Below are 26264 nucleotides of genomic sequence, written 5' to 3'. Positions count from 1 at the left end.
AACGGGTGATGAAAGGAACCAGTTCTTAGTCTGTCCAGGAATGAGGACTCCACTACAGGCCCAAGTCAGTTTGGGCAGAAAAGATTTGCTGCATGGATGAGTCCACTGAGGCTGTATGTATCAATAGTACCTCCATGGTTAATACCGACTAGCACAGCGTGTGTCTCTGGGATCACTGCCACCAACAGACATCTGGCAAAGCGCAGCATGCCAGAAAAGTGTCTGTTGTCCGAGCAATACCAGCTGCAGTGCAGTGTTGTGTGAAGGAATCATCTGTTTAGTACTTGTGTTAGGCTCAGAGGACAGGATTTTTGTCTTGTGAAGGGAGGAGGAGCCGCAATTTTAATTTTTGGAGCTGTGCTATTTGTGGCCCCTCTCCCGGTTTGGTGGCAAGATAGCACTAAAGAAGCCAGCAATCAAAAAAGGTGGTCTGTCAAGTTGCCTGTCAGAATCTGGGTTAACACCTACAGCTATAGCTCCAGAAAATGTGAATTCAGCCTGCCCTCTCAAGCCTGGAGGGTTCGCTTTAAAAATATCTTTTACATAGACCAGCAGTCAAACATGAGCCCCTCTCTTAACCATAGGAAGGAGCTCAAGCGGCAACTGTTGATGGACATTACTGAATGGCAAGAAAGATACTGGAGATTTGCCTTCAGCTGCTTTAGGCCTATGAATGATGTAGTGGGGAGGTGTGGCCCTGCTGTAGAATTGGATCACTGTTCTGGATCTCACTCAAACTTAATTTCTTATTTTTACTTTTTTTTTTTTTTAAACACAAATGTGTAAATTAAACTTGTCTATATTAACAAAAAACTAACCAACTGAAAAACACATCTAAATAAGTCCTTCTGTAAGTTAAGATATTTGGATGCTGCAGAATTCTGTTTCACAGCTGTGGATGTCATGAAAGATCTGAGAGGTAGCTGATGCCCTCAATTATGGTGGTTGTGAGGGGCTAAGGGCAACCCCATTGACAACTGCTATTCAAAATAATGCAGCTTTGTAAACGCGGTGGGCCCCATGCATAGGTGGGCTCCTTGCACACCAAGAGTGGAACATGTCTGGGCAAATCACTCAAAAAGAATTTATTTAGTATTTTCAAATCAGCCACAAAGAGTTTAGGCCCCTACATAGCCCAGCTCACTGTGACAGCATCTTCTTTCTTCAGAAAACAAAGCTAAACAAGACATGCAAAAACTTAACAGTTGCTCACATTTGTGCTTTTCTTTGCCTTTTTAACATATGTTCAGAAGTTCTCATTGCACAACTTCACCTGAGCAAAAAAGCCTAATATTTGATTTAAGGACTGAAGGTTAAAAAATAACTATAGTTACTAACTCACTGAAGTCCACATCTTAAGAAACCACATTCATCCTGTGGCTGCTACCTCCTGGCAGCTCACAAACCAGGGGGACAAAGACAAGGCTATCTCCCCTCATCAGGCAACATCGTATTTTGGACCTGTCTGTTAGGTTGAGGATTTTACTTTAAAACATGCAATTTAAAAAAGTCACTTAAAATAAAGTGAAAGTCATATTTTCTAATTACCCAATATTGGAAAATTTTAAGCAAAACCTCCAGAAGTCACATCAGCTGGAGAGTAAAGATAGAAGCTTGTTTGAAATATAAGCATTTACAATCATTATTTTCAGCTTGCAGACCAAAAGAAGAGGACAGTTCATAAGTGGAACAGCACCCAGTCTCAGAACAAAGCCATCACCAAGACAACTACTGATATTTAACAAATTTTTATTTATTTAATAGGAAAAGCAGAATTCTAAAAATCTATTTCATAAAATCTTACTAACAAGATACTATAGAAGAATAAAGCAAATTTCCCCATTGTTAAAAAAGGCATCTGGATAGCTTCATGCCGGAAAAAAAAAAATCTCATGTTGCTTTACCTTGCCTTGTTTGGAACAGGGCCATAAAACCCACCCAAACATTATATAATATGCCACTGGTATAAATACACATTACAGGAATGCTGAATATCTATGAATTAACTAGTACTATGAGTATTGCTTCACATCACAGTAAAGCGCTCATAGAAATTTAAGGATTCAGTTATACAGCAAATATTGCAACAATGTACAAAGAATGTATTTCCAACATGCAATTAAAAAAGTAAGTCCTACTATGGTATTTTACAACCCTTAGTCTTCCAGCTGATAATTGGGGTTAACTACCAGGTATGGGTCTTCATCAAAGCTCTCTCCTTCTGCTGAGCCCTTTAGCCCAGTGTGGGTGAGTTCTATTAGAATGTGATCCTGAAAGAGACACAAAAATTCTTACTCAGACAAAGGCTTACAGCCTAAATACTGAAGTTATTTTTTCCCAAGATAAACATTTACTGCATTGGAGTTATCTTTTAAAAAAGAAAAGTCTACTCCCTCTTGCATTTTACTTCATCTTCTTTACCTCCCTTCCACACAGTTCCATTTATCTTACATATTTATATAGCACCCCCAATGTTATGATACCCAAGTGAACATGGAGTCACTGAGATAGATTTCAATAGGAGTGTGATGCCTAAATACCTTTGCGGTCTGGGCCTAGGTGACTTATCCAGAAACAGAGGATAATTGTGGCAGAGCAGAGAATTAAATCCAAGGCTCCCACAGTCTAGAGTGCCAACCACTGGACCACCCTTCCTCCCAATGATGTGGTTTACCCCTTTAATTCCGCATACCTGTCCCTATTTACACTGAACATTCTATTCTCCCCTGCTGAGAATCAGACTCCAGAGTCTTTCATCTTCTGGAAGTCGTCCCCCCCCCGACCCCCATTTTCACCTTTAAGAGCAGGTGACCCTTATTATACACAGGACAGGTAGCAACGCTTATTAAAATTGCTCACTGTATTCCATTATAAGCATGTTTTAAGTGACATAAGATAAATAAGATCTAGCACTTGGTAAAGTGGAACTTTTCTTTGCTGGATATAGGTCTCAGATGAAATTTTATATCAAAAATTTCAGCCCAAGTGATTCAGTCATTCCCAAGACTGAGACTAGTTTAAAAACCTACATTGCTTTAGCCATGTAAAATATTTTGGAGACTGTCTTTGAATAGCTCGTGTCCTTATACTTCGAAGTAAGGACTTGAAATTTTGGTGCCACAGGCATGTGTTTTACTGTCCCTGTGAAACCCTGACCAAATATGATTTTTTTTGAGGGGGGGAGAGCTCTAAAGGGGAAGAATAAACTCATAGCTTGAACTCTCTCAGTAAAGACTTCAAATTTTAACAGCTAAAATCTCCACAGATTCCATCTGAGTACAGCTCATACACAAGTGCAGCCTGCACGTGTGTCATTCTCACAGAGCAACTGAGTATGCGCTATCCAGTTCTGAGCCACAAGGGCTAAGCAGAACTTTCCTTTCTAATGGCTGCCCAAAGCAGAGATGGAGTGGGGCATTGTAACTGAGAGCAGGGAGCCTGTCTTTCATGTACATTCAATGCCCCTCCTGCTGGTGCTCAGGCAGCATGGAGGTGAAGTTCAGTCAGCTCAAATGCAGAAGAGACATGAGCCAGACCAGTAACAGGGACAGAAGCAAATCATGGCAAGGAGCCTGGTGGGATGGAAGGAGGGTGGGCAGGTGACAGAAGTACTGAGCTGGAATCTGAGGAGCTATGGGGTAGAGGAGACAGATCTGTTAAGCCAGAGGATAACTGTGACTGGGTGGGCTATAGAGACAGAATCTTGGATGAGGCCTCACACACCCGGACTGAAAAATGAGTAAAACGGGAAGAATTTAGGACTAGGACAAAGGAGCCAGCAGTGAAGAATATTCTGAACAGGCTGGAACGGGATGGAGGAGAGTTTCTGCTCACTAGAGCATACTTTCCCCCAGAACACAGAATGGAATCCAAGATTCCAGAGTCTTCTAATTTCTTAGCTACTCACAGATATCTGTGAAAGCCACTGACAAAGTGTGCATCTCATCTTTCCTAAAATGTTGGTCCACACAGAGGATGGTGACCTGCTATTGCTATCAGTTACTCCATTAGCTGAAGTGACTGAGGTCAGGGTGGAAAACTAGTGGTGCCAACTCTACTGATGAATCACTTGGGTGTACGCAAGACAATTAAGCTTGGGCTGATGCATTGACACTAGTATTAACTGTAAGCAGAGCCCTCGGGCAGCCATCCTGGAGAAATTCAGGTGCTTCCAAGCCGATTACCAGAGCTCCCATAGCTGGCAAGATATGTTCCTCTTGGTGATGCATATCTGCACATGCCTCTGTGTATATAACAGCAACCACCTTCATCAGCATTGGTTTAGTTTTGACAGTTTTCTTGGTACTGCTATAGTATTAGGGTTGAAGAGCAACAAATCTGGAAGTCAAATTTACCATGGAATGCCATGCCTTCTGGTTGGCAATCCAAGTCACCAAAAACTTAAACTGGCACAGTAAGACTGTAAGTGACAGAGAATGGACCAGCCAACCAACTTCCTGCTGGAGATCAATCTGGATGGCACTCAATCTGCAAAGAGGCCACGCTCCTTCAGGATTTGCCTTGATTACTATTGCAGAATGAAGGTGCCTTATACCAAATTAGCTTAATCTACTGAGTCTGGAATATCAAAACAAAAAGCAGTCAAGTAGCACTTTAAAGACTAGCAAAATAGTTTATTAGGTGAGCTTTCGTGGGACAGACCCACTTCTTCAGACCATAGCCAGACCAGAACAGACTCAATATTTAAGACACAGAAACCAAAAACAGTAAGCAAGGAGGACAAATCAGAAAAAGATAATCAAGGTGAGCAAATCAGAGAGTGGAGGGGTGGGGGGAAAGATCAAGAATTAGACTGAGTTAAGTATGCAGATGAGCCCCTATAGTGACTCAGAAAGTTCACATCACGATTTAAACCATGTGTTAATGTTCCAAATTTGAATATAAATGTCAATTCGAGCGGACGAATTGACATTTATATTCAAATTCGGAACATTAACACATGGTTTAAATCGTGATGTGAACTTTCTGAGTCACTATAGGGGCTCGTCTGCATACTTAACTCAGTCTAATTCTTGATCTTTCCCCCCACCCCTCCACTCTCTGATTTGCTCACCTTGATTATCTTTTTCTGATTTGTCCTCCTTGCTTACTGTTTTTGGTTTCTGTGTCTTAAATATTGAGTCTGTTCTGGTCTGGCTATGGTCTGAAGAAGTGGGTCTGTCCCATGAAAGCTCACCTAATAAACTATTTTGCTAGTCTTTAAAGTGCTACTTGACTGCTTTTTGTTTTGATAGTGTATAGACTAGCACGGCTTACTCTCTGTTACTGAGTCTGGAACAGTCACTCACCCAAGGTAGATTAAACCTTTAAAACCCCAGTAATTCTTGCTATGTAAATTCTACCATAACAAGCTGATTTAGCAACATTTTACACTATGTTAAGTAGTAGACTTGCCTGCCCCAAACATTACCATAGTAAGACAAAGCATTTCTTGCCAAGTGTAGGCCAACCAGTACTTTCCAATTCAGTTTTAATCAAAAGCCTACTTCTCAACATCGCTCTGACATGTCATTTTAATACAGTTACAAGTCTAATTTCTAGAGAACATGTTATATGTCACTACGGCAGAGGCCTAAACATAAAAGTGAAGATTTGGATACTGTGCCCAAAAGAGTTAACAACTAGCAAGCTAAATGACACAAATTCAACCTTTATAGACATGTTAGTAAAGTGTATAAACGCTAACTGGGGATTTTCATTATAAACAGCGAACCCAGCCATGTTAGCTAGACTAAATGTTTGAAATCCAAACTCATATTGTTGGGTAATTAGTATTATCTCTAATTCTAGGCACTTGTGTGTATCTAGTTGATGTTAACTATGTAAACAGATGGTTCCTGTCTATTACTATGTCTGTTGATTCAGAGATCAAAAGGGAATATTAACATTTAGATGGAATGTGTGAATAAGATCACTGACTGTTCTTTGACATTTGTAGCAAACTGTATGAACCGCTTAATGGATAAATTAGCTTATGCTGGTGAACACACCTAGTTACATGGTAATTTATTAGGCGGTGAGCTTTCGTGGGATAGATCCACTTCTTCAGACCAACGATCTATCCCACAAAAGCTCACCATGTAAAATTATTTTGTTAGTCTTTAAAGTGCTACTTGACTGCTTTTTTTTGTTTTGATAGACTATAGACTAACACGGCTATCTCTCTGTCACTAGTTACCTAGGTATACATAGGAAATAGGAAGTTAATTTTAAAGCCACTATTCTTCACCCAAGGAATGCTTGCTGTCAAGAGGCTATTGATGACTTGCCAGAGAACTATAAAGAAAGATCATGGGTCCTGATGCTGTTATCTCAGATCTTAAATCAGAGAAAGTTTGAGTTGCAAGACTGAAGTCCCCAAGTTCCAATCTGATTAATGCTGGTGTTAGACATTGGACTATGACCTATGCAACTAATGCTAAAAGAACTCTTCACACTCTAAAGCTTACCATCTCTATCAAACTGACCTAAGGACTCTATATGTGTCTATACTGTTAGTATTATGAAGTCTGTGTGCCCTCTGGTAAGACATACATACAACTGAAAGAGACCTTGAGAGATTATGGCGTCCAGTCCCCTGCCCTCTTGGCTGATCCTTTAGGAGTGGCAGAACTTTTTAAGCTGAGAATACTCAAAATCTTGTTCATCATATATTTGACTCGGTTGCCTTGAAGGGAGCTCAAGCATAGGTTGCTTTAAAAGAAACGTATTTCTGGCTTCTGAATAAACTAAAGGCATTGTAAAAACTGTTTTGTTGCTTGGTGAATCCAATTACCAAAATAGCCACCAGTTTTGGGGACTGCCTGCTGCATTCTTTGCCCTAATTGAGCAATCTCAATGTGGAGCCAGATCACAAGAATATTCCAGCTACCTGGGCAAAGGGAACATTCCATCCACCATGGGCTCACACTATATTCCATGAATGCCTCAAATTCATTACGGGGGTGGGGAGGAAGGAAGCAGCCCTGGAAACTGGAGTCCAGGGAAAGCTTCAGGGAGTAAGACTGTCTGCTTCTTGTTTGCAGTTCAGCGGGACAATAGACATCTACTAATACCTAGGAAAAGGAAAATAGGTAATGACTGAAGCTCACTCACAGCCACTCATCCCTTTTCCAGGTTAAGCTATAATTCTGACATTCCTTCCTTGACCAGAGCTCTAAACAGAAAAATTCAAAATATCTAGGTATTTATACAGCACTAATTATTGGTACCTGAGCACAGACATACTGTATGTTCCTTAACTTGGGAAATGTATCAAAAAAACAATTTATAGACTAAAAACTCTTGAATATCCAAGCAACTGCATACATACATAGTGTGTAAGTCGATGAATGACTCTCTCTATGATCTTCTTTCTTTTTATAAGCTCTTCTTCAGAATCTATTTCTGACTCAATTTCCTTTAAGTACCAATTAATCAGATCACTCTTCTTTAAAGAGGAATCATCCTCTTCTGTAAGGAAAAAAAGAAACCTAAATTTTTCTTGTTACAATAGCAATTCCCAGATTTCATAAATATAAAGCAATAATAGGATAACTAATCAAAGAGAAGGCTTAGTATAACGTTCACAGTGTTGAAAAGAGAAACCCAAAATAACCTGTCAGATTATTTATATCAAAGTTTTGATTTCCCAGGACATGAGGTGTCTGATGACAGACTACATGTCACAATCACATTGGAGCTAAGTACACTGAGAATTAAAGCTCTCATTTCTATCCAGCCATGCAGCTCACAAACTAAATGAGATGTCTGGCAAAATCACCAGCTTTAAGGTACAAAAGTTAAGAAGCAGTGGCAAGCAGCAGCATTTAGTTTCTTCCAGATAAACCCAACAGAATGAAACACTGCTGTTTTACCCAAAAGACAACATTTGTATCTTCTGTAGTAATGGCACATTGTCTACATAAGCCACTTCTCCTGCTTTAATTGTATATTGCAGTCTTTGCTTACAATCTTAGTTTTTTCCCTATAGGATTGCTACATTATTGTGCAACAGCTGGCATGTTTCACCCCAGCAGTGACCTCACTTTAGCTGACATATTGCGGTCACAGTGCTGTGGGGGGAAAGGAAAAAAAAAAAAAAAAAAGACAAAAAACATGCAACCCTTCTCCCAGCTTTCAAGCCAACAGCCTTTGTGTTCATCAATACCCACTTGGCTAAACCAAAGTGTAACCTGAGAGAAGTTTCTGCACGGGATTTGAGTGCACTTGATTTCTGAATGCGTTGTACTCTCTGAAAATTATGTTCTTGTGTCCTTTTACTACAAAATTATGTTCTTGTGTCCTTCTCCAGCATTGGGCAAATAATGTGTGTCTGTCTGCAACCCTGGTTAGATCATCCATGATGCATGTTCTTCCAAAATCTGGCAGACCTACAGACGATGTGTGTTTCACTAGAGTCACATGTGTCTGGATCATTAGCATAACCCACTTCTGCATGCTGACATTTGACCTTCCAGCTCATTTGGACATGATTTAAACATCTCCAGGTCTATCAATCTTTCTCTATGCCCCTGGGAAGGTGTTTAGCAACATCAAAGTCCATTCTAACATTCTTGTTGACGATTTTGAGCTATGTGGGCTTCGTTTTCAGTTATGTAGCCATTGATGACTTTTGTTGCTGCTAGTGAGGCCTTGTGTCACCATGTAGCAGAAGTCTGGTACAGGATGAACCTCTCTCTAATCCAACACTCCCTGGTTGACAACATCCATAGTCCAGAACGGTTTTAGTTAGCAGGATGTCCACTTACAAGTTTAGCCAACTTTCTCATTTGTCCCATAAAGTTAGCTTACAGCCACCAGCTGTCAGTGTTCTACGCTGTTGTCTAACTCTAATTTACCGCTAAATATCTTCTAAAAGCTCAGTAAGCAGTGGAAGAGTATTGATAATGCTGCTAAACAACATTGCTAAACTTAATAGTGTTAAACATGGTTCAGCATATTCTCTGGTTTGGCACTGGTTAGGTCCCAAGGATGCCAGACTAGAGAGATTCAATCTGTATCCTGAAACCTGCCATAATAAATTTAATTTTGCTTGTGATCACTCTCCTGAGACCTGGCGGAGCAATTCTGGCAAGTCCATCTAGACTATTGTATTGGTTGACTTTAAGGCACCTCAAGATGTAGCAGCAGCTGTTAGACAGCACAGGATCCAGTGTGAGTCCATCTTTCCCACACCAGCTACATGTACTTGCACTTCAAATAGCAAACTGTACATGCCCTGGCTCTTAGGATCGTGCAGATGATTACCCATTTTGAAACAGCAAGTGTCCTGAGCATGTGACTGAATGCTAACTTTGCCTTTGCAACTTGTGCCTTGAAGGAGAGATGGCAGCCCAGAGAGTCACTCCAAGGTTTCCAGCAGAACTCAAACAGTGCTGATGTCTGTGTAGCTTAGATCTGGACAAGAGCTGTGGCTTAGGCAGAAGCACACAAGTTATTGGCATGGATGAAACTTCCGTCATTATGAAATCAATTGATCCAGAGGTCAAGCTAACACACTGGAGACACTAAGCAGACATATTGCCACCCATTTTCTCCCCACCCCTCAAAAATCCACATATAGTAAAAAGCAAACCAGCTCGGGAGCTACTTGGAACCCTAAGCAATTGCTTAGTCTGCTGATGCCTATCACTAGCTCGGGGTTGATCATTCACACAGATGTTGAGAAGACTATGCTTTGTTGTGGTAAGCAGTTTTTCTTTTGCCACCAAGGCCACCACTTCCTATGCTACCGGCATAAAAACATTAGTTCTCTAGTAAGACACTGTGTCACTTGTAAAAGTCAGTGACTTTTACTTTATCATATGCTTCTGAAAGGTGCTGTGTTTGTCAAACCTGTTACCGTGCTGTTCTCAAAGCCATCTCCAATCTACCAGGTGACATTCGGCACTTCAGGAGGTGCATGACTTGGCTGGGCAGAATTCAGCATGCTCTGGAATTAGGTGCTTTTCAACACGTGGCAACAGGCAGTTTAGGATGAGATGTTACAGTTTGTGGAGATGACATAGAAGTCATATTGGTATGAAGTTCTTCATGCCCCGCCCCACCCCCACCCCACAGAGAGAGCCAGATCCTGGATACTTTGTATGTGGCTGAGCAGGTGTTAACCAAATTAAACAGCTCCTTATTACTGGTCTAAAGTGTTTGATTTGTTCTGTATAAACACTGACCAGGCTAGTAGTTCGTCATTCTTAAGCTTGTTAATTCTGCAGCTTAGTTTCAGAGTAAAAAAGGTCTCAATATCTTCTTGCAATTAAGCCACATCTTCGGTTGCTTTTTCAGTGCCCCAACACTTTCCAGGACACGTTGCTTTGCCTTCCTTGGGCGATTATGCTTTCTACCTGCTGTGGGTCATGTCCACGCTTTCAATGAGATTCTGCCTTTACTGCTGTTTTTCCTCCTTTAATGCAAAGACCACTTCTTTGCCAATTACAATGATCTACCGTGAATGGGTCTGCTTTGATTTTGTGTACCAACCTGACAACTCAGATGTTAGCCCTGGCAACATTTGTTGCTGACAAATGCCAGATCAGAGTTGTAGCCCTCTACTACAATGTAACCATGAAGCATCTGTCACAATGTAGCCCATTCTCTGCATAGTTTAAATTACTTCCTACCTTCTTCCGCTTTTCTGAGGTGCAGCACGATGAGGTTAGAGATCCGGCGGTACTCTGAGAAGCCAAGTCTCAGCGAAGCCTTGGGTGCTGCATCTTTGTTTGTATCCTCAGAATGGTCACTGATCCCATTCACAAGACCACTGACACCTGCTGGGGCATCTGCATCACCTGTATCAACATATTTTTTTATGAATAAAGTTTAAACTCTAGGTAATTAACATCATTATGCTGATGTGGAAACTGAAGTAGAATAAGTGACCTTCCCAAGACCAGAACAAGACAGAGGCAGAGTAAGTACAGTCCCCTACTCAAGGCACTACAGTATGAGAAAGCAGGGACAGAGGGTGAAACATAAAACAAAACAGATGCACTCTGTCAAACAATTAAGTACTAACCATTGGAAGGACTCTCCTCCCAGCCACAAGCAAAGCCAGAAACTGTCAGTACGTTACTTACCACTGACCCCATCTTCTGCCTCTTGATCTTCCATTTGCTGTTCATCATCTTGGTCTAAATTGACATCTGGAGTCTCAACTCTGATAATGGATTTGTTTAATAACCTGAATGCTTCCTTCACATGTTTGGGATGAACCTGGAAGAGATTTTCCAGACATATTCACTTGTTCAGAACTTAAGAACTGTACTTCAGATTGTGATCCCACCCTGAGCAGTGACTAAGAATGACAGCGCATAGGGCTCCATATTTGCATTTCACTAATGCTACATCAAAAGAAAAAAATATATATGTATTTTTTCGTCTCGCTCCAAAAACATCCTCAGCTCTGACAACAAAGGTTGGTTCTTTCTATCCCATGCAACTGCCATAAACTTGAAGAATTCTGAAAGCCAAACCACGTGCTCCAAAGAATGTATGACTTTCAGGAACCTGGGATAGGATTAATGAGGAACGCAGAGCTGTGCTGATGGTGAGTTTGCAGGGCTAACAATTTTAAAAGGTTTTGTTCAAACGGAGCCCACACAGAGAACATAGAAATAATGAACATGGGAGTCCCACAATGACATTTTTATATGGTGACTTAATGACCTTCGATGGGATATTGACCCTTAAACACAGCAAGCAATATTGCCTAAATTACAAAAAGTGCTAATGTTTTCTTACAAAGTGACACCGTTTCTATTCAATAAAAGATTTTTTTTTTTTTTTGCACACTACTTGAACAATGGAAATCTGAATTTTCTTGTTTCACTTTCTGCTTTCCAGTAAGCCAACAAAGTGCTGTGATGTCTTCCTGGCAAGCGTATTCAAGAAACCTGAAAAAAGTTAACTAGAACTATCTTCACTGGCCCAACCAGGCCCACCAATGGAGGGAGAGGTGGGAGGCGGGGCGGGGCGGGCAGCAGCGGGAAGAGCAGTTTCCCCAGGGCCTGGGACTCCAGGCTGTATCCAAGTGCTACTGCAGAGGCAGTGGTGCCATGCCCCAGGGCCTTTACATCATTGGTGGCACAACACTGCCTGGAGTGAGGGATGGGGGTGCGGTGGGGGCAATGTGGGGGTGGGCGTATCCTGGAAGTGCTGAGGGATGACTGCTCCTTCCACTTTATAATTAGCAGACAGGTTTTGGCTATCATACCAGTTTAGAACAAAATGCATCAAATTAAAACAGTAATTAGTAAAAATCATGTTACTCCTACATTCACAATGAAGCAGATTGGTTTATTTAAATGCGGGTTATGATTATGGAAAAAATGCATGGATGGGATTCGTAAAATTATTATCTCACAAGAAATCACACTCAGTAAACATGAGCAACTATGTAAACATGATTACAAATGTTCTCTGGGTCCTTTGACCTTGGTTCCCCCTCATTGAGCGCAAATCCACACAGAGCCTGTGCATGTCTCTTCATACTTGGCAATGCCTCACTGAGGCTTATATGCCCTACTAGCTCCTTCTTGATTTGGGGTTTAACTGAGTTGCAGCATCCCCCCAAGCCCACTCCATCACAATGCCAATGGAGATGTAACTCAGATTGTGTAGTTCTTCATAATATTATTTCTCTTCTCCTTCCTGTTTTGATAAACAGTGAACATTTATATTAATATTGCTGAGCACATGAATTCAGTCTCAATTGGACACACCATATCTCAGTTAACCTTGAAAATATAAGCCACAGTATAAACACCACACACGGCACTGGGAGACATTTTTTTAAAATATGGAATAATAAGATAGCAGCATGAAAGAGGAGTGGACATACCATACACCACTGAATACAGCGTGGATCAGAGACCTGATTTTAAGCAAAGGAAGAAAAGAACCAAGGAAAAGCAATTTCAGGAGCATCACCCCCAAGTTTCAAGACCAAAATGCTAATTGTCTTTATGAAACCACTTAAAGAAGTTTTTTAAAGCTATTTCATACCTCATCACAACAGTGCATTCGGGCCATAGCTTCAGACAGTCGAATCATGCTCTCCAGTTGTCGTACTGTGATTCTCCAGGATGACTTTGTAACTCCAGAGCCATCTCGTTGACGTAATCGTTTATACTGCTCAACTATGAAATCCTCTGACTCTTTAGAAATCTGAGTGAAAGAAGACAGTACATTTGTTCAAAATGAACTTGCACAAGTACACTGCTTCCATTAGTGCAGTGTTTCCCAAAGTGTGGTCCATGAACCAGTATTGGTCCTTGGAAAAAAGAAAATATACCTATCCTTAGAAAATATACAAATTATCACTATGTACTATTATTATTGTGAACAAACAGTGAACTTTTATTCATTTTTCAGTTGTTTTTTTTTAAATACGGGTTTATACTTTTGGGCCACAAAAAAAAGGTACCAAAAAAACAAAAAACAAACCAACCAGGTCCCAACTATATGAAGTTTGGGAAACCCTGCATTAGTGGAATCTGAAAGTTATGCTGTATATTTCTAAGAGCCACTTTTTAGGACCAATTTGGATCAGCAAAGATTTTACTTCAGTTATGTTCAAATTTACTTTTTTCTATGTGCTGTCATCTTTCTAAAAGTTGTTCAACCCAATAGCTTGATTAAACCACAAGTCATTAAACCACAGACTACCAGATACAGCTGGAGGGAGTACTTTTTCACCCACACCCAGAAATAAACATGACGAAGCTCTTCATTTACTTCTGGGACTGATATGCAGCTGAAGTTCTTAAGACAAATCACAACTATGATGTCTGGAGTTCTCGCATGCATAAGGAGAGCAAGTGGATCCAAAAATAGTCCAAGCTTTCCATAAACAAACCTTAACTGTTACACTGTGTGATCAGCTCATTGATTTTCTATCCACGCAAAGAAAGCATTAGCCATTTCCTTAGATCTTTCTGTATTCTAAGATAAAATATAAAAAGTAAATAATTACCTTTGGTTTAAACTGTCTTGCAAATAGTAGATAACGTCTGATATCATCTAATGAATATATACGGTCAACAGATTCTTCTATTCTGGAATGCAGATCCACTATGCGCCTGGCAATGGCATAATCTGTAACCTAAGAAGTCACTACTTTGTTAGATATTCTCAGACTGTTAAACTGATGATAGCAGACAACAGGGACGTTGTTCCTTTATTTCCCACACAGCTGTATTTTTGAGGAGCAAAATAAAACTATACCATAGCATGCCATTTGAAACATTCAAAGTTTTCAAGGCATGAAAGAGGTAGTAAAAATGCAAACAAGACTGGCCATGACCTCTTGGAACTTTATGAACAGTGTCTTAGCTAAACCACTGGTAGACTCTGGAACTTGGCAGTGAAGGAATTCTAAGTTCTTTTTTCCCCCCTTCATCTCTTTTTCTGTATTCCATCAGCACCATGTCTCTTAGAAGAAAGTCAGTCTTAAGGAAAGATACAGAGAGGAATTGCTTTCTACATCTCATTTTCTTATTATCTGTATTATCATACGCCTAGGAGCCTCAGCCATGGACAAGAACTCCACCATGCTACACATGGTGAAAAACGACCTTACACCCTATAAAACTGGCAATCAAAGTGTACAATGAAAGAGAAAAGATAGACAGATTGACAGGAGAGTACAAGGAAACATGGGCAATATAGTAAATGCCGGTGTCAGCACACCAAAACATGTGGACAACCGTAAGTGGTCACAGCTTCAGTAGATCAGCCATTTTTAAGAATGAATAATTCTCTCAGCTCACAAATTAAACCAAATCACTAGAAATTTTAAAGATCTTCACCTTAATCAGCATAACTTGTAAAGAAGATGTGTACTTCTAACATGAATGAAGAGAGAGTCATAAGAAAAGGCTATTAACAGTTACTGCCCCCACCAATTACCTCGTTACATTCATCCACAAGAATGAAGAAGAGATCAAATCTGGACATGATGGGAGCTGACAGATTTATGTTCTGTTTCAAGGATTTTGATCTGTCATAGCGACCACTAACTGGGTTTGCTGCAGCCAAAATGGAAGTCCTGGCATTCAAAGTAGCCTGACAATGAAAGAAGGAAAAAAACAAACACCACTAAACCTTTACATATGCAACTTGTCAGTGCTAATTGCTAAAGAAACCCAACAAGTTATGGCTTCTTCTCCAGCTGTTAGATACAGAATTTATCCATTTAATGCAGCCATGTACTTTGCAATGTCCCCAGCAGCATAACAAAAAAGTTGTAGAAATGGTGCCACAAAAGAGTTTTAGCCTACTAGCACTCTGCCCTGATATACAATTCATATTAAAGGTCAACAATGTGACCAGTGAAGATTGCAGTCTCTCAAAGATTGCAGCAGACACTTTTAAAATATTATATAATACTTAGTGCATTCAAGGTAGGTTTCTTAGTTTTACAGGTAGGGGAAAATGAGGATCAGAAAAATTAAGGAACCTGTAATTAAATATACATATTACAAATACACAGATACGCATGCAGACTTTGCAAAGAATGGCAAAAATTACCTTAACTCCTGCTTTTGTAATGGATATAGTTTGTTGCTCCATTGCTTCATGGATGGCAACTTGATCTCGTATATCCATTTTGTCAAATTCATCAATGCAACAGACTCCCTAAAGTAAGAGCGTACAGAAAGAAGGTGACCTGATTTCTACAGCAGCTATGCCAAGAAAGGTAAAACTTTTGCAAAGTTGTACAAAGTAAATCCAAACAGAGTATCAGAACCCTATTATTCTTAAATATTGCTTCAGATATTAATTGGACTTACATTATCTGCTAACATCAGGGCTCCTGCTTCAATTACAAATTCATGAGACTCCTCATCTTTCACTACAGCAGCCGTTAGACCAGCAGCACTGGAGGCTTTCCCACTGGTGTACACAGCACGGGGACTGAACTCCTCCACGTGTCTGTTCGATAGAAGTACCCATAAGTAATTAGTCTGAACTATTTTTGTTAGAAATACTCCAAGGAGGTGCAGATTCAAGAGCCTTCACACAGTGACGCATCCTACTATTCTATGAGGCCAAGATAAACACCTATTCTGTTATTTAAAAGGAAAAATACAAACATTGGTATTCTCACTAATTTGTACCAAAATCAGGGATATCCACTGTGAATTAAAAGCTTTTTTTCAAAATTTAATGTTAAAATATCTAATACACACATTAGGGAAAAGGATATCTGTATACATGGGTATAAAGTTTGGTTTAAAAGTCATAAAATGCATATAATATGTAATATGCAAATTTAGCTAAATAAATTTAATGATGCAATTTAAATATTAGCAACCAAATATGCAGATAACTCTCTCAACCATTATACTTAGGGCAGATCTACACTACAGAGGAAGGTCAAATTAAAAAAGGTACACAATTCCAGCTAAGTTAATTATATAGCTAAAGTTGAAGGACCTTAATTTGGCCTTCCATGCCAACTCCACTAAGGGAGGTCGATGAAAGCCTGAGCTCCTGTCGACTTCCCTTACTCCTACCAGGAGACAGGAGAACTGAGGTCAGCGGGGCACCCTGTAAATTCAGTTTAGCGTGTCTCCATGAGGCACACTAAACCAAACTCCAGAAGATCAACTGCAGCAGGGTCCATCTTCCCTGTAGTGTAGACGTACCCTGAGAGTAGTCTGAAGAATGTAAACATAGCAGTGAGCGTACCTTATCCCTCAGTAATTGAGAATTTAGGGTAGGTTGTTCCTAACTGAAATACTTCTCTGATAGATTGTATTTTAGTAACTTTCCCAATGTATTTTGTGCACTATGCAAACATTAAGCTTCTAAAAATACCTACTGAACCTCAGCTGTTAAGCGTACAAATCTTAGAGGTTGAGGGAAAATGTTGGTGTGTTTAAAAACTGGTCAAAAGCCTCACAATAAGTCAGCGTACAGCTGGAATTAGAATTTAGTTCTTCCTATTCCCAAAACCTATGTTCATTCATCTAGACTACGCAGCAAGTGGAAACCACATAAAATAATGTACCATGTCATATCTCATATTTTAGTTTACAAAATATTGAATATAAATTCATTTGTTTATTTTCTAAAAAGAGTAATATAAATCATGGTACACTAAGTCTGCTGTAAAGGGATATTCTGAGATTTAAAAATATACTGCATTTCTTACTCAAATTCTGTCAAAAGCAACACTTGTCACCAGATTTCTCGAGCACCAGTTCATTCCTACAATCACCACCACCACCTTGTTCTTATGGTGTAGCCAACGGAATTTATTATTTCCCTTTGTATCTGTCAAGAATACTCCGTGATGTTTGCACAGTTCTGGAAATAGGTGCTCAAGTAACTTACTTCTCTTCACCTGACTTAATGCTACAAAGATACACATTAAGTATGGCTTGACTCTCACTTTTTAAAAAAAAAAAAAAAAAAGTTCTCCAGGATAAAATATTTCTTCTCTAGGATTTGTTACAGGTTTTACAAGATTAACTCTAACTATTTGATAGTATTCCTTACATAGGTTGCATCTCTCAAATCTGGTACTTTCTTGTCTGGCAATATTTGTCATCCAGCAGCGAACCCACAGGGCCAGAGGACAGAGCCAGAGTTCCCTGGCTGCCCCACAGCAGCTGAGGGGCAGGGACTAGAACCCCACGCCAGCCCTGGGAAACCTAGGCTGATGACATAGTCCCAGGAGAGGGAGGCTAATGCCGCAGCAGCTCCAGGGGTACAGTGCTGGCAAGGGACAGAAGCCCTGGTCCTCCCTTGGTCCAGCAAATTCTCCTTGCTCAGGACCTGTCAGGTCCTGACCATGCCAGACAAGGAGGTGCAACCTGTAATTCTTGCATACCACATATGAAGCACTCACTCAGAAGACAAATATGTTCCATTTCCACATGTACTAAGTGTTTTACAGCTTTCTCCCAACAGACAGATTACAACCAACAACATGCAAGTGCTAGATTTTTTAAGAAATGCTTACTTGAGAAACTGACTCTTGGCTGTACTTGGGTCACCAACAATGCAAACATTAATGTCTCCGCGCAATGAAGTGCCTTCTGCAGTTGTCTTAGGAACTCCTCCAAAGAGCATCAATAGAATTCCTCGTTTCACTTCATCATTACCTGCCCAACAAACAGAAGTTCCAGTAAAGGCCCATAAGGCAACTTTGGGATGTTATACTTCCTCTAGATAAAAATTCAGCACAAGGGAATTTTAAAATCTCATGTATCTGAGCAATATGCACTGGAACCAGCATTTATATCTTGATGCAATTTCAAGTTAGAACAAAATCACAAGGATGCTGATTTCCCTGGCATTACAGCAGCCCCAAATCTTTGGACAGGAATTCAGAAAGACAGATAGAAGTAAGTTTATAAGCAATTACATATTCTGAGCCAGTGTCAAAACAGCTTATCAAATGTATCTACTGTCTTAACAAAATTTCACATTCCATTCTGACGAGAGATTTGTGAAATCCTATCCCTGTGATGTTTTTAGGAGTATTCATATTACACAAGGGTTACATCCAGAGGCAATACTATGTGGTTTACTGAACAAGTAGAAAAGAAAAAAGGTCACTCACCCTGTATTCGAAATTACCATTCTGACTGAATTTCATCAGAAATATTAAACAAAATCCTACCATCTTATACAGCACTATAAACACTAGATAGGAGGATCTGAGATATTAGTTACATAGCTTCTTCTTATCCCAACATGACAATAGTTGACATTGTCAAGAATGCAATCTACTATCCCTACCAAAACAGCTGGACTCTTACCATGTACAGTAGGGAAGAGGCTGGTACAGAGATTGTGGTAAAGGTTTTTATCCTGGCTCATTTCAAACACCTTTTCCCATTCTTTTACAGACATTTGGTTTTTAATGCTCTCTGCAGTCTGTTCCTCATCTCGGAGCTCTTTCCCACCAAACTGAATAAAAATTAGAAAGTAAGAATGAGGAAATATGATACAAAGCGAAAGTGTGGCAGCTATGGCCGGGGGCTGGGGGAGGGAATCCCACAGCTTTAAAAAATAAAAATAAAAACACAAGCTCAGTCTGGAAAAGATACAGAATTCAGGGATAAAGTGGTTTAGAAAGTCTGTGCTAAAACACTGTTCTTTTAATTTTCTACTGAAATTAATTGTAAATGAAAAACATATCACTAATAATAGAAGCAGAATGCCTTCGCTTCCAGCAAATTTAGGAAGGATTCAAATGCTTTTTATACTTATGCAGTCATCAAGTTGCCAGCAGAATTATGCATAGTTATTCATGGTCCATCTAATTTTTTCAACCCAGGTGTGGATTTTTTCCATCCATGTGCAGAATAAATTTTTATATGCATTGAAGCATATGTGAATGTGCATCACCAGTACAAACAAAACCCAGCTGTGGGCACTCTGCTAATCAGGTGGGTGGCATTCAAATCTCTCCTGAACAGCTACACAAGTGCATGTTACACGGAACACTGATCATAATTCATGTGGCACTAATACATACCAACAGACAGTTGTTGAAATTATTTTTAGCCATTTGTATTGTGGAAGCACCCAAAGATCCATAATTTTCAACATCAGGAGCTTACATCTGTTCATGTCACATATAAGACACCCTAGGGGAGATGCAAATATTGGAAGAGATAGGCCAAGCTGTATAGCTGAGTGGATGAAGGCAGGTCACTAACTATCTTATTTTAAAACTCAACAGTGGGTCACCTAATTACATCTCTGAATGTTTCCATGAAGAGTTAAATTAAGGTAATAAAAATAATCTCTTCAGGGCGAAGCATGGGCTTGGCTGCCCACTTGGGGCAGGGCAGCCTATGTTACAAATTTAGTCTCAGTCTCAAAACAACAAGTAGCAAAATAGCAACTGAGGTTTCAGCATCTTTAGATCTGCATCTTAAGACAAAGGAGCAAAAAAAAAAAAAAAAAAGACAACCTTAAAATGTTTGTGGCCCTAACAAGCCCTGATGTGAGCTTAAGTTCTGGGTTATCCCTAAGGAGCTCCTTTTCTATCCCAGTCTCATGCTGCATGCCCCTGAGCAAAAAGCAGACACATTCTTAAACAGCCTGCTAGTTCTTTATTGGTCAGTATTTTCTTTTGGCTCTTCTAGGCCTCTGAAGGACTATCTTCTTGATTTGCTCTCTCAAACTGAGTGGATATTCCTCGGGCAAGAAGTGTCAAGGCACTGAGGTCTCCAGCAGAGAGAAGATAAGCCTGACAGACCCAGCCATAATAAGAACATGTGAAGAGAGGATCTGCTACACAAACCAAGATGGAAGAAGATATAACAGTAGCAGCACATCAGATCCAGGGCAAAAATCAAACAGATAAACTGGAGCCTCATGCTCTACAAGAGGCAAAAAATAAAAAACAAAAGAAAAAACAAAGAAAAACCCCACCTCTCTCTTCAAGTCTATCTTCTTTCAATACTTACCTGTGGATTTGTTGGAGCAACATAACATGCTAAGAAGACTAGTTTATATGACAAATCTCTGACTCCCAAAGCACGAAGTCCTCGGATTCCTTCAGTTTCATAACCCTCTGTACCACTTACACGGGAACCAGTTTCTGCTCGCACACCTGTGATAAGAGCAACAGTCTTAATTTTGTTCCAAGTACAAGCACAGGACAGTTTAAGTCATCATTTATAGATACCAGTGTACCTGGGGTGGACAGCTGAGCTACATCAGGCACAACAATAAGTGATCCTGTGAAGTCACACTTGTCACCAGCCTGAGCTGACTCTACCGCTTCAGCACGCAGGATCACTTCAACACTGCGAGGAATGCTTCCTCGTGGCAGTTCAGCCTGCGTCTCTTGAATACGAACCTATAAAAGGAAGAGAATTACAAGTGATATTAGAGCGCATATTATAATATAATACACGGGTTAAGAAAACTGGGGTAATGCTCTGCTGAAAATAAGCAGCTACTTTAAATGACTGAAAAATAGATTTCTAAACTTCTGATATTGAACATGTGGAGAAACTCTGGGAGCTTCATTCCCTACAAAATCATGCTACTTCCTTTTATATAAAATATACTACTGGATTTGAAAGCTGGGAAAATGCTTTGCAACGACAGACTTAAAAGAGCTCCCTATACTTGCTTTATCAACTCACTGTTCGCCTCCTTCTTCAAAAGGAGTGCATTAACTAAATTTAGGCTTTAGACAGTAAAAAGATTGCAAAAAACAGGGTGGCTTGATTTAAAAAAAAAAAGTCAAGGAAATTTAAAATAAGGGTTGAAATAGTGAGGTGGAAAGCCCCTGGAGACAGAAAGCGGCCAAAGGTCACAAGTTCCAGTACCTCGTGTTAGGACTGCAAAATATCTGACTCCATATAATCAAGAATGAATATGAACTTGTGGCAATATCGCCTTTTAAATATGCCAACATCAGTAACAGATACACTCCACAAAGTTCTAGGGAAACCATAGCAATACCTTTTGAAAATCAACAAATCGTGATTTGTTTGTGTCCAGCAGGAATCTCCTTCTATTGGCACAGACTGGATTTCTGCAGATATTTGGCTGTGTATATTTAAATTGCTGCTCCACATCTTTTATCACTGTTTGACAGTCCAGACACAAGAAGGTTCCACTTACAAGCTCTGGATGAACTGGATGGGTACGTACCACCTGTCCACTAATACGCATCAATGAACCAATTCTGGCTGATGTCAACTCTCGAATTCTGTTTAAAATATTAAATTAGTAATCATTCAATCCATAACTGAATTCCCATTCTGCAGGTTTATGGCACATTTCAGCAAATCGCTCAAGCTCTTAAGATAAGTAGCTGCTTAAATTCTAACTAACTCAAAGGAATCTAAGCACATGCTTAAGCACTTTATTTCACTGAGGCCTTTAAGAGGATTCAGAACCAGACCAACATAACTGAAGAAGACATATTACTGTCAATATCACACTTAGCATTAACAAAACTTGCTCATTTACTCTGCGTTTCTAAAATTCTGTGATAAAGAATATAATTTGGATGACAAATTTTAGTTAGCATTACATTTAAGAGTTGTGTTTTGAACACAAAATATCTTAAAAGGATTTTAAAATAGACAAGTCAAAGAATACTTATCTAATTACAATCAGAGGACTTGGAAAATATTAGAAGACTAGATGGTCTTCTAAAAGATATACTCTGGGAGTTTTGGGGTGTTCTTTGGCCTGTGATACACAGTAGGTCAGACTAGATGATCACAATAGTCCCTTTCTGGCCTTGGGATCTATTCAATGTATTTAAATTTTATTCAAATCTATTCAAAATTTCATTGCCCACTCGTGTTTATTGTCAGATTTTCTTTATACTATATATCCATAGTCCAGAGAGGGAGCCGTGCTAGTCTATACACTATCAAAACAAAAAGCAGTCAAGTAGCACTTTAAAGACTAGCAAAATAGTTTATTAGGTGAGCTTTTATTTTATTTTATTTTATTTTATTGGACAGACTTCTAACTCCCTTAGACAAAGGGTCAACGGGCACAAAACAGACATCAAAACACTCCAGATCCACAAAACAGTTAGTCAACATTTTAATGGAACGGGGCATTCTGTCAATGACCTCAAGGTATGTGTGTTACTGAAGAGACATTATCACTCCGTTTTACAAAGAGAAGTGGACGAACTGACATTTATATTCAAATTCGGAACATTAACACATGGTTTAAATCATGATGTGAACTTTCTGAGTCACTATAGGCGCTCGTCTGCATACTTGACTCAATCTAATTCTTGATCTTCCCCCCCACCCCTCCACTCTCTGATTTGCTCACCTTGATTATCTTTTTCTGATTTGTCCTCCTTGCTTACTGTTTTTGGTTCTCTGCGTTTTAAATATTGAGTCCGTTCTAGTCTGGCTATGGTCTGAAGAAGTGGGTCTGTCCCACGAAAGCTCACCTAACAAACTATTTTGCTAGTCTTTAAAGTGCTATTTGACTGCTTTTTGTCTCCATAGTCCAGTTCACTAAAAATAAATAAATAAATAAATAAAATAAATAGCATCTTACTTGTGTCTGGTAGGTAGATCTTGGAATGCAACATAAAAATCTTTGTTTGGAGGAACGTTTCCATGATCTTTGGCAAAAGTCTTTACTGCTCGACACAGGTAAGGATAAACTCTGAAATACAGAAAAGCATTTCACATTTTATTGAAGTTACACATAACTCTTTTCCCCTTTACAGATAGTCAAAGGCCACCGCAGATATGTACAAGGGCTAGGGCACATGTAAGCAACCATAAATATTTTTGAAAGTAGCAGGTACTATGAGGGGTGGATTTATTTAGCATTTCCTTTTTGCCCATCTGCTTTTCCCTACAGCACAAATGCATTTGCCTCATGTTTGATGACACTGTAGTTCTGAACACAACACCTGAAGTGGGTAGAGCTAGTAATGAGGCCAGTCAGCAGAAAGTTCTAATGTAATTGTGGGGGAAATGTTATCAACTGTAATATCCAGGTCATGATGTTCAGTTCTCAGGTGAGGCTTACCTGTAGAACTCCTCCTGGACAGTGGTAGAAAGCTGCTGATTGAAATGCTCCAAATCCACAAAGCTCACAATTAATGTGTTCCTCTCTGGGCGAATTAGCTCTTCAGCATCATGCAAGTATTTGACTTCACCATCACTGTTCTGGAATCTGAAAGTGACCGCATTTAAGGGGAAAAATTTTGCATTATAGGTTGCACCTCTCAAATCTTGTACCCTCCCATTCAGCAACATCCATGATCTAGCAGGACCACAAATGTTGCCAGCCCAGAGCCCCTGCCTGTCCTGCAGCAGCACGAGGGGGGGGGGGGGGGCAAGGGGCTGAACAACTGCAACCCCTGGGAGCGTGGGCTGGGGCTGGAATTCCAGGGAAGGAAGGCTGAAACTGCAGCAGTCTTGGAGTGCAAGGTTGTCTGGATGCAGAAACCCTGGACTGCCCATCATCCAGCAAATTCTCTTGTTCAGGACTTAACAGGCCCTAAGCATGCTGGATGAGGGAGGTGCAGCCTGTCCTTTATACCAACAGCAACTGAACACAAAGTTCTTCTGTGCTCTGTGTAAAGTGGGAAGGAGGAAAAAAAAAAAAAGGCTGAGTCTTACAAATATTGTTGTCAAAAATGAGTTTCCTCCTGCCCCATGAATTCATACAACTGAATCTTTATTTCATATACCAGACTCCCCAGACAACATTTTATTTACAGTTTAAAAATGATACATACAGGTAAAAATTGCTTTTAATTTTTTATAAGTGTTAGACTATGTGAAAAAAATTCAATAGCTTTGGGGGGGTTGTTTGTTTTTGATGGAACACCCCTAGAAAGACTTTACAAGTAGAAACATTAGCAATCGAGAGATGACAAAACACTATGCAAAGCTTTGTTAACTGTTACTGAACAAATGTTGCTAACGATTTGAAAGAAAAACTAGGAAGATTCAAATAACCCAAGGGAGACCCACATTCTCTCTCATAAGCCTCAGAGGAGACTCACCATTCATGAGAATAACTACTAAGCACCAAATTTAAATGCAGTTCAAATAATTAAATGGTTGAGCTAAGAGCAATAGTACAAGAAACTTAGGGCATAAAATAAAGGCTGATTTTTGCCATTTTCTGGGCACTACCATCCAAATGCACAAGCCAAAGCACTGACTAAGGTACAAGGCACTCTCATAAACAGTATGAATTTATTAAATTCGTAAACACTTGGGATTGCATTCTGCTTTAACAGGTGCATGCTCAAACAGAAGTAAACCAAGTACGGAAGACACAAACGCCCCTCCCCGCAGGTCAAAGAGAAGGGACACGAAACAACTACAAAAAGAGAAGCGACAGAACTCGCTCAGGTGCACATGATTTTAACTATAAAAGGCAGCTGCACTCCTTTCCCCAGCACACATTGAGCCGGGTCTCTTCCGCCCGTCGAGGCAGGACATTCCACCCCACAACGTCCGGCATTTTAACTGAGAGCGAGCTGCAGACGCTTGGAGGCCTCCGCAGAGGAGATACCTACCCGCAGAGGACTCAGGTGGATGCGAGGGTCATGTCAGGAGGGTGTCCCTCCTCCCACAACCGGCAGCGCACCTCAGAGCGCCCGCCGTACGCACCCCCACACTTCCCACAGCTCCTGGACGGGGAACACATCGGCTGGACGGGGCAACACAGCTGCACCACACCCCGCGGAGGTGGGGCGCAGCCGGGGCCCCCCTGTGCCCCTCCCCCCTCCGAGGCCGGGTCACAGCCGGCACTGCACCCTCCCCCATTGCAGGCGGTTCCAGCAAGGAGCACCAGCCGGAGACGAAAGGGGGACAGCACCGCAGCCCGCTGGGGGGCCCTGGTGCCTCCGCGCCGCCCCCAACAGCCCTACCAGGGACACTTACTCCTCCAGGAAGTCCTGGAACAGCTTCTGGCACTTCTCCGCCACCTCATCCCGGAGCTGCTGGTGCGCGGCCCCCGCATCCCCGGCCGCAAGGTCCATTGCTCGAGCGCAGCCTTCCCACCGACAAGGGATGCGAACCGAGGGACAGCAGCAGGCGCACGGCGGAGTGAGCCCTCGCGGCTAGCGGCGCCAGCACTGACCAATCAGTAGCCACTTCTCTTCCCGCGGCCCGCCCATCCCGAGCGCTCCCCAGGAAGATTTTCGCGCCAAATCCGACTCCTCCCAGAGGTAGAAGACGGTGAGGTAAAAGGGGAGGTGGCATTTAAAGGGAAAGTCTGAGAGTCGGCGGACGGCAAATGAAGAGACAGCAGCTCTGTTTCTTATGCAGAGGACTGAGGGATGAAAACGAGCACCGCAGGCCGTGGAGGCTGCGCGTGCGCATTGTTTGTTCCAGTCGTCAGCACTGAGCCGTAGAGGGGCGGAACATGCGTCAGTTTGCAGAATGGCTATGTCTACACTAGAGAGATCCTTCCGAAGGATCTCTTCTGAAAGAACTTCTTTTGAAAGAGTGAGTCCGTGTCCACCCACAGGGCATATCGAAAGAGTGATCTGCTCTCTTGAGAGACAGCATCCACACGACCCCGGCTCTTCCCAAAGAAGGGGACAGGGATTGAAAATGAGGACTGGTCTTTCAAAAGAAGGGCCTTGTGGCGCCTCTAAGCCTTTGAAAGCATGCGCTCTTCCTGCAACAGGAAAGGAAGAGCAGGTTTGAAAGGAGCGCCCCAGTCTTTCATTTTACTTCGGAAAAAATCTTGTGAAAGAAAGAGGCAACCATTGTGTCCTGCCAAGCCAGAACCAGTCACCC

The 26264-nt window shown here is 40.9% G+C and overlaps 1 protein-coding gene across 1 annotated transcript; it reads right to left on the bottom strand.

Annotated features, from left to right (window-relative positions):
- Positions 1 to 1761: 1761 nt before the first annotated feature.
- On the bottom strand, positions 1762 to 25801 carry MCM6 (minichromosome maintenance complex component 6). Its single transcript, XM_075001111.1, has 17 exons — positions 25401 to 25801; positions 23527 to 23673; positions 23044 to 23154; positions 21466 to 21715; positions 20686 to 20851; positions 20457 to 20602; positions 18795 to 18945; positions 17993 to 18134; positions 15813 to 15954; positions 15550 to 15657; positions 14929 to 15084; positions 13994 to 14122; positions 13024 to 13185; positions 11097 to 11232; positions 10641 to 10808; positions 7334 to 7473; positions 1762 to 2270 (listed from the first exon to the last, which is right to left on the bottom strand). Exons 1-17 carry the CDS (start codon positions 25496 to 25498, stop codon positions 2157 to 2159), a joined length of 2466 nt encoding a protein of 821 aa, XP_074857212.1. The 5' UTR covers positions 25499 to 25801; the 3' UTR covers positions 1762 to 2156.
- Between the last annotated feature and the right edge of the window lie 463 nt (positions 25802 to 26264).

The sequence above is a fragment of the Carettochelys insculpta genome, chromosome 8 (genome assembly GCF_033958435.1).
Source record: "Carettochelys insculpta isolate YL-2023 chromosome 8, ASM3395843v1, whole genome shotgun sequence".
NCBI lineage: Eukaryota > Metazoa > Chordata > Testudines > Carettochelyidae > Carettochelys > Carettochelys insculpta.
This window is presented reverse-complemented; position numbering and strand designations above follow the sequence as displayed.